Source organism: Otolemur garnettii, unplaced genomic scaffold, assembly GCF_000181295.1.
Source record: "Otolemur garnettii isolate 467f Iridium unplaced genomic scaffold, OtoGar3 scaffold00148, whole genome shotgun sequence".
Lineage (NCBI taxonomy): Eukaryota > Metazoa > Chordata > Mammalia > Primates > Galagidae > Otolemur > Otolemur garnettii.
The window spans coordinates 328532-338111 of NW_003852543.1; the positions used below are offsets into that span (position 1 = coordinate 328532).

Below are 9580 nucleotides of genomic sequence, written 5' to 3' on the forward strand. Positions count from 1 at the left end.
CTAGAAAGAGAATGTGGATGGAGATTCACAGAAGGCTCACTGTCCAAGCCTGGGGTTCTTCACCATCACTTAGAGCTTTCACTAAGAAGGAACAAGCAAGGAGAGTGGGTAGGAAAAATAGTGACTCATGACATAGGCTATCATCAAACCAGGGGCACAAACGGAGTGGTGAGCTGGAGTGATGAGCTAGAGGAAATTGTGGACATAGAAATGACCATAGAGGGATGTTGGGTTAGAGGCTGTGGGGATTCGAGGGGACTGGCATTGGCCTGAGTGGAAGAAGCGAGATGGGAAAGCAGGGAGCATCGGGCAGAGAAAGAGGCTGGTAGCTAGTGAGGGGCATGGTGGTAGAAGATAGCAGAGTGTATCTGCAGGCTGAAGGGAGTGATGGACTTAAAAGAGAGAGGCTGATGAAGCAAGACCAAGGGGGAGCTATCCCTGCCCTGGCTCCAGCTGTCCCCCCTTGCTATCCCCAGAGCTTGCCCACTGCCAGGGTGGCCTTCCATAAGCATGGGGACATTTCTTGTGGCATGGGCAGGCAGAGTGACAGATCTTGTGGTGGAAAGATGCCACACCCAGGACTGTACCACCTCCCAAGCCCCATCCCCTACTCCATCCTCCATGTGGCTGAGGCAGATGGCTGCTCAGGAAGTGGGTGTTAAATAAATAAATAAGTGGGTGAGTGAGTGAACGCATGGATGAGTGACAAAATGAGGGGACAAACACATTGTGTTTTCCGCCTCTCTTCCTCGCCCATTAGAGCTTGCAATGTTTGGCACTGGATAGGGTGGGGTAAAGATCTGGGGTCCTTACTGTGTAGCCATTGTAGAACCTGTGTCTTGCAAGGGAACACTGAACCCGTGAGATCTGGGCTACAGAGGGACAATTCGTATGGTGAGGTCTGAGAGAGCACTGGTGGGAACAAGGCACCAGAATTCTAGTTCAGGCTCTCATCGAGCATGTGGCTGTGGACAGATATCTTTCTCTCTCTGGGTTTTAGCTTCTTCATGTGTTAACTAGATGGTTGGATTAGATCATTTCATGGTTTTTCTTTCTTTCTTTTTACTTTTGTTTGCTTTCTTTCCTTTCCACTCTTCCTTCTTTTACATGTGTTGTTAGCCTTGTCTGTGTTAGACTTAGTGCCTGCTCCTAAGGGGATTAGTGTGTTCTTAACTGTGTACTGTCACTGGCTCCCTACCTATGGGGATGATCTGGGAGCCTTTCTCTGCTTCACATTCCTCCTCCTCACTTCCATCCCTCCTGTGCAACCCTCCTCTGGCAAGAGAGCTGTCCCACTGACAGAAACCCAGGCCTTAAGACTGGCTAGAAGACTGGCTGGATGACAGCACCTATTTAATAAGAAAACAATAAAAGCTAACCTTTATAGCAGGCGTCCTCAAACTATGGCCCACTGGCCACATGTGGCCCACCTAGGACATTTATCCGGCCCACCGGGTGTTTTTGCCGCAACTGCCTGTCCTGCTTAGCAGCCGACTTGTCCTGGGGCCCACAGTCCGGCCCTCCAACGGTCTGAGGGACAGTGAACTGATCCCCTGTTTAAAAAGTTTGAGGCCCCCTGCTTTATAGAGTGCTTCTTATACTCCACACAAGGTGCTAAGCATTTAATGTGTATTATCTTGCTTAATTCTTTCCAAACCCCATGGTATAGAAACAATAATTTGCCTCATTTTACAGATGAAAACAAGATTCAGCTACTTATAGCTCAGTGGGTAAGGCACCAGCCATGCTGGTGGGTTCAAACCCAGCCCAGGACAACTAAACAACAATGACAACTGCAACAAAAAAATAGCCAGGCATTGTGGCAGATGCCTGTAGTCCCAGCTACTTGCGAGGCTAAGGCAAGAGAATCGCTTAAGCCCAAGATTTTGAAGTTGCTGTGAGCTGTGATGCCACAGAACATCACGTAGGGCAACACAGTGAGACTGTCTCAAAAAAATAAATAAATAAAAGATTCAGAGAGGCTAAGTGACCTGTGCAAAGTTACACAGCCTGGAAGTGGGGAGCAGGGATTTGACTCCAGACAGGCTGGCTCCAGAGCCAGGGAATTTCAGTCCTCCCCCTCAGAAAACCTGGAGTCTCCTCTGAAAGACTGTGTGAACATTCATTGGATCTCAGGGCTGGCAGGAACCTTTGTCAACTGAACTGTCTCATAAATGAATAAAGAGACTATCTAGAATTTATAGTCAAGAGCCCTAAGGTGGAGTTCTACCCCACCATTTACCAATAGTGTGATTCTTAAGCAAACTGCCTAATCATGCTGCCCTCCAATTTCCTCTGCTAATAAATTGGTATGGGTGAGTACTTCATAGGATGGTTGTGAGAATAAAGAGGTGTCATGTGTAAGAAAGTACTTTACCAATGGTAGATGCTATACCAAGGTGGTTATTGTGACTTTGTTGTTATTCTGTAAGGGAATTCATTCCTAAGTAATTTCTTTGGTAAATAATTCCTTTGTAAAAGTCAAGAATGACAGAGGAGGTGATCTAATTTACTTTATATAAATTCATGCACTGAGTTTGCTTAAAGTGGTGGACCTGTGATGGAACAACAAGCTTCTCAGAGCAATTCCCCAGACACAACTTCCTAAAGAGGTGGGGCCCTCCAGGGCCCTCCTTCCTCCCACCACCTTAATCCTTAGCACCTCCCCTCACTCCCACTAGACACACACTCAGCACATTTATGCCTAGGGAGGCTCAAAAGTTCATATATACTGATTCCCTCTGACCACTAACCGCCTCACCTTGCTACACCCTCCACCTTGGGAAAGGGCCCTCTGCAGAAGGTCCAGGCAGCAGCAGGAGCAGCAGTTAGACCTTGGGCCCTAGAGTCATACCACAGTTTCCAAACTTCACCAAACCCTCCAGCTGTGCCAGTTCCTGCAGATACCAGAGCCTCATTTTCTTCATCTGGAAAATGCAGATAATCATAACATCTATCTCCTGGGCCTCCTGGGAGGGCTGCAGTGTGTTAAGGCAGTGCCTCCCATATCTACAGGAAAGGATACTGCTCCAAATGATCCCAGACCAAGGCGGCGGTCCTGGCTGGCTACCCCCATCCTGGCTCCAGCTGTCCACACTTGCCATCCCCAGAGCTTGCCCACTGCCAGCTCTGCAGACCTCCCCACACCCCAGCAACACATGGGTGCTGTCCACCTCACAGGCCTCTCTCCCCTATGTGCCTCCAACAGGAAGCGAGTACTCTGGCAATGCCTACGGCCACACCCCCTACTCCTCCTACGGGGAGGCCTGGCGCTTCCCCAACTCCAGCTTGCTGAGTAAGTCCCTGGGGCTGCCAGACCTTCTGCTGGGTGGGTTGGAGTGGGGTGCATAGGGGCCCCAGGTTACATGGAGGGCCTGGGAGGTGGGTGTTGTTTGTAATCAAAAAGGTAACGGGAGGGCAGCATGCCTGGTGGTTTGGGGATAAAGGGCAGAAGGCCAGAGACTTCCTGGCATCAGTTTTCCTCGTGCTCTCCAAGGCCATGTCTATGGGATCTTTGTTTTGTCTAAGATTCAGAGTTCAGGACTTGAGGCCAAGGTCAGGGGTGGATTGGAAAAAAGCCTAAGACAGGACCTCCTGCCTCTGGGGGCTTACAGTGCAACAGTGGCAGACACCAGCAAGTGGCTGTCCTCCTTCCTAGAAACTAATTTTTTTAAGAATGCCACCTGGGGTTCAGCATCTGTAGCTCAGCTGCTAGGGTGCCAGCCATATACACTGGAGCTGGTGGGTTCGAATCTGGCCTGGGCCTGCCAAACAACAGTGACAACTACAGGCAGTGCATTGTGGTAGACACTTGTAGTCCCAGCTACTTGGGAGGCTGAGGCAAGAGAATTTCTTGAGCCCAAGAGTCTGAGGTTGCTGTGAGCTATGATGCCATAGCACTCTACCCAGGGCAACATAGTGAGACTCTGTCTTAAAAAAAAAAAAAGAAAAAAAAGGAATGCCACCTCGTTGCCTCTCCCCCCACACACATTAACTATCTAAGTGGCTCACAAATAATCATGATTCAGCACCAAAATCCTTAGACAGTCACCCTTTGTTCTACCACATTCCCCATATTTGGTGTGAGAAGCAGACAACTTTCAGGGTTGAGGTCCAGAGAGAGATTCATGGAGCTTCTAGGCTGCCCTTCCCTCCTCTCTGGCCCTGAGACCCTAGGATGGGAAGAGAAGTTTTTTAACAAAGCAAGCCCCACAGAAGGAGACTGGAGGGATACCACTAGAGCCTTCTTGAGTGGTGGCCATAGGGATGTCAGAGCAAATCTGAGCCAGAGAGAAGCAGTGGCCCAAGGGTGGCCAACTTTGTAGGGTCCCAGTCTGGCAGGACCATCCAGTCCCCAAGACCCCCTTTCCTCCTTTTAGCTCCTGGTGTTCCAGAAATAACTGGGAAAGCGGATGACCAGAGCTCTGCTTGCCCAAAGAGGTCAACACCAAGCCACCTTTCTTTCACTCTTGCCCCCCAGAAAGGATGAGGGCTGTGAGACACACTGGGGTCAGGAGCCTTCCTGCTGAGCTCCCAGGCTGTCCACCCTGCAAGTGTGCGGAGAGTCTCTGAAGGCCCTTCAGTCCACTTGGAGCCTAATCCCCTGATGTTTTAAGGGGAAGATTCTCTGTCCTGGCACTGTTTGGGCAAGCCTGGGGAAACCCCCCAGAATATCCCCCCCAGTGTGTTTGGCTCTTTGGGGTTCCACATGCACCTGCTGCCTCCTGCCCTTTCCCTACAACCAGGGTGTGGAGGGTCAGAGCTGCCTTAGGGGGAAGGGACAAGAAGCAACTATTCTCATTCTGGCCAGAAACTCAAAGGTGAGGCCAGAGGAGGAAATAGGACTGGAGAGGAGTTAATCTTTGATGATCAGATAGGCCAGAGGGATGAATGATTAACTTGTGTTGTCTTAAAGGTCAGCAGATGCGGGGAAGGCTGTGGTGCAATTTCCCCTTCTGACCGGCAGTGTTGTTGTTATTTTTTTAAACGTGTCCAGGTTCCCCATATTATTACAGTTCCACATCAAGGCCGAACGCGCCGCCCACCACCGCCACGGCCTTTGACCATCTGTAGTTGCCATGGGGACAGAGGGAACAACCGAGCAACAGGAGGACTCAGCCTGGGACAGGCCCCAGAGAGTCACACAAAGGAATCTTTATTTATTACATGAAAAATAACCACAAGTCCAGCAATCGCAGCTCACTCCCTGTGTGGTTAATTTAATGAACCGTGAAAGACAGGATGACCTTGGAAAAGGTCAAACTGTCCTCCAAGACTCCCTAACGAGGGGCAGGAGTCCCAGGGAAAGAGAACCATCCCATTCTGAAAAAGACAAAATTGGAGAAGAAATGAGGCCCCCAGTTGGAATCGCAAAGGAGAGAAGAGGGAACCCTTCAGGAGGGGGGATTGAGGGCATAGTGACTGGCCCTCACCTGGGCCCAAGGTGTGCACAGGGTGGGTACCTCCGAGGCCCTGTGGTCAGTACTGCTCTAGAAGTTATGGAGTGTAAGCGCTTCCTTCCAGCCCACAAGTCACAGCCTGGAACCGAAGCTCTCCCCACCAGCCACCCTGGAGTCACCTCCCTCAGCTCTGCTAGCTCCAAACCCAAGGTTCTGGCCGTCCTCCTTGCCAAGGGCTGGGATGAGTCAATCAAAAACTCCCAGCTGTCAGCTGACCTTCCTTTGCCTACTGCTATGATGTGTGAGCACCACCCCAGGTTCTTCTACAAGTGGGTCATCCCTTTGGCAGCTGCCAACAGCCAGGCCAGCCTCAAGTGACTTGAGACAGACATTCCAAAGAGCCCTGGCCCCTCAGAGGTGAGGTGCAGATCTGCCCCAGGCAGAACCAGGCACAATTTCAGGGGACCCACTTCCCCTTCCCGAGAGCTCCTGCCAAGCCAAGCCAAGCCAAGCCAAGCGTGTTTCCTGCAGCTCAAGCCTACCAGCTACTGAAGAGACTCCCAGGCAACCCCCTGAAGCCAGCAGTGGAGGTTCCCTCTCTGGCTCCCCGCAGCTCCTGCCCGCAAGGCCTGACTGTATATACTGTAAATGAAACTCTGTTTGGGTCAAACTTCCCTCTTTCCACCCCCCAGACTTTGGCCTCTGAGTGAATTGTCTCCCTACCATGTTGGGCTTCTCTCCTTGATGCTTCTTTCTTTTTTAAAGACAACCCACATTGTCACATGACTCAATAAACCATTACTCTTCATCTCAGGCTTTGAGGTTGGCTGGGAAAGGAGATACTCAGGGCTGGGCTTTCTCCTGAGCTCAGAGCTAAGCAGCCTACAAACTTACTTTGGTACTGTGGGTTGGAAGGAACTATCTAGTGTTCCAGAGACTTGACTTGGCATCCTCCTCCTGCCCTTAATAGATGTTTAGTGCTTGGTACATCACTTGGCCTAGTTTTTGAGTTCTTTAATACTGAAGTCTGAGGATGGCACAATGCCAGGCCAATCAGAGACTCCACACAGGTGGTTGTGTTGTTACTAACAGGAAACCAGAGAATCAGTGGGTAGGTTGGTGAAGGATCCAGGGATAGCTGTAAAGTGGAGGCCACATAAACAGCTCTGGTGGCTCTTGCAGTGGGAAAGGAGAGATGAGAGGAATGGGTTGTCTTGTGTGCCAGGCAGTGTGGAGAGCTTCATGTAACTTACATTGGAATTAGCCCCATTTTGCAGATTAGGAAACTGAGGCTTAGGAAATAATGAAATTGTTTGCCCGTGGTAGTCCTCTTACTCTAAGTCCTGCACATTTGCCCTACTTCACAGAACCCTCATCAGGGATGTTAGAGCATTCTAGCCCAAGGGAGTTTCTGGAACGGCCACTGAGGATCTAATTTCCTATGGTTTGGTACCCAAAATTTGACCTGAATGCTGGAAATCCAAAATGTAGAGGGGCCCAGAGCTGGTGAGGGAAACTGCAGAGACTTAGGACAGCTACCTCCAAGAAGTTTGTGAGATACGATGTGACAGCAGGGACTCTGCCCTCAGCAGGGTGCCTGGCCCACAGGAGCCTGTGTGCTGTATGGAACCCTGCTATGTGGGACACAAGTGGAATAAGGGGTGAAGGGCTGCAGCCTGGATGTCCAGGTCAATGTGGGCAGCTGGACAGAGAACTCTGGGATTGAACAGGGTGTGGGGGGCCAGGAACTCCAAGTCTGAGGCACCAAGAAACAGGACTCATAATTCTTAGGCTTCCCAAAGGAGAAGCTGGGGTACTCCTAAACATGGCATGAGAATCATTGACCCTGGGGGAGTCCTTCCATGAAGAAGATCCAAGCCCAGGATCTGAGAGGATCAAGATGAGGCTGGTTTTTCAGTGGCAGGACTTCCCTCAGCAGCAGGACTCTGAATCCATTGTATCCAAGTCTCTTCATGATCCCAAACTCTGGGTTTGTGAGGCTCTAAGACCACCCCCACCAGGATCTGGAGCCACAGTGAACCCCTACCCCAGAAAAACTTGGAAATGCATGACATCTCAGAAGTCTGCCCAGCCATCCTTTGTGTTTGCAGCCAGAATCACCCTGGGAATACAGTTGCAGGCCCTTTCTACCTCACAACAACCAAGGGGACTTGGGCTGGGCCTTTTCTATGATGACCATGGTACCAAACTCACCTTCTTTTCTTTAAGATGTCTCATGGGCATCCTAGGACACAACTCAGAGCAGGAGACTTTGGTAACTGTGAGCTGTGGCCCAAGGGCAATGGATCCTGGTTAGTACCTACCTGGATATTCTATCCATGATCAAGCTGAAAGTCTCCCTTTGAGGCTCAGAAAATATAGTCATTTGTATATTGAGCAAGAGAAAGATGATCTGAAGTACTCCAGCTTTGGGGGTATTGTTGGGAGAAGGCAGAGTGGCACAGGAAGGGGGTGTGACAAAGAAAGATTCTGAGGACAAGGCCAGGTAGGCTACTAAGCCTGAGCTGGCAGTGCACTTTCACCTGGCCGCATGTGACCAGGAGGTGAGAGATGCAGGTGTTGGCAGGAGAACTGGAGATGAGGCATGGCCTGAGACATTTCCAAGGCATCAAGGTCCCCCCCCATACACACTGCACTGGGAAGAATCCATTTCACTACCTGTGCAGAGAGACTACCTTAGCTTTCCAGGCAGCTCTCCCTGGTCCATCATCTTCACCCCTCCTCCTCTGGAACAGCCAGCCCAGCCCAGCATGTTAGGGGCTTACAGAAAAAAGCCCTGGCAGGGTGGTGGGTTTCTTGTTGGAAAAGGGAGCAGCTCAAACCTGGCCTAGGGCCCACCAGATGGGCAGAACTGCTGGAACCTCTGGTCCCTACCCTGTAGCTTCGGGTGTGGGGATGGGGGAGTGGGGTGTCTCCACAGCCAGAACTATTTCCAGCCCCTTTTCTCTTCCCACCTTCTCGCTCTTCTCCAATATTTTTGCCATGTGATTTGTTACCAAGACACGTATTTTCTGCCCCTTGTGTGCTAGGCACACGTACGCAACCCTCGAGACAACCTCAGGCAGGAGGAGTTAGTGGCCACAGTCTCCAGATGGGGAATAGGAGACTAGAAAGGTTTAGACCCTTGCTAAGGTCTCGCCACACCACCTGCCCTCATCATCCTCCCTGCTGTCACCTGACACACACACACACACCCCTCCTCCCATCCATGCCAACATACATCTTTAAAACAATTCCATTGTCTTTGCCCCTTGGGGGTAGCCATAGGAGGAGGGGCACTGGAGACCTCAGTGCCCATGGTCAGCATGTGCTTCAGCAATAGCCGTGTCAATCAGGGGCAGATGAGGAACAGGAGGCTAGAAAGGTCTAGGTGAGGATGGTGGCTCCTCCCAGTCCCCTCCTTGCCTCACCCATGTCAGTCTCGGAAGCTATAAACAGCCTTCAAACAGGCTTAGTTTCTTTCTGATTACAAATTACCTGCATTTGCTTCTCAGATTCTGAATATTGATCCCATTTTACTTTGCACTTGGGGAAACTGAGACCAAGAGGTGACTTGACTTTTTCAAGGTCATTCAACTAATCAGCAGAGAGACCCTTTATCTGAGGTCTACTCTGTATTTTATTTTAAGGCTGTGGCCAGGCTTCTGCAGAGACTTCAGACACCTTTCACTGGGTAGAGAGGGACAGAAGTTACTTAGACAGTTAGGGCACAGCCACATGCTCCCACCTTGGCAAATAGCCCTGGACAGAGGAGCGCAGGGGCCAGGCCAAGCTGTGCCATGCTGATCCCTCTATCCCCCTCTATCTGTGGCCCTAAATCTCCCCTTAGGGCTCACCACTCCCCAACCTTTAGGATCATGAAGCATCTCCATCTTCTACAGGGCAGCCATGGCTCGCTCCTCTGTCCCAGGTTGTTACCTTCCGATGTGGAATGACAGAGCAGTGATGGCTGTGATTTCAGTGGAAGAACCTGCAGTCCCACAAAGATCATGTTTCTCTCTCACCTCTTTCGCCTTCTTTTGTTCACTTCTTTTAGTTTGATTCCTCTCCTCTTCTGCTGCCTCCAAAACAATTATTCCTTTCCCCCTCCCTTCCAGAGACCTTCGTGCCTCCAGGGCTCTGAATGAGGGAGAAAGGGAATGTTTGAGAAGAGCTTCTGG

The 9580-nt window shown here is 50.6% G+C and overlaps 1 protein-coding gene across 1 annotated transcript in view; it reads left to right on the forward strand.

The window, feature by feature from the left end:
- Positions 1-6207, forward strand: part of PAX8 (paired box 8) — a 31175-nt gene extending 24968 nt beyond the window's left edge. The window contains exons 9-10 of the mRNA XM_023518815.1: positions 3209-3295; positions 4997-6207. Of these exons, the coding sequence (XP_023374583.1) occupies positions 3209-3295 (87 nt within the window). The 3' untranslated portion in view covers positions 4997-6207. The remainder of the gene's footprint in view (positions 1-3208; positions 3296-4996) is intronic.
- Positions 6208-9580: the final 3373 nt, after the last annotated feature.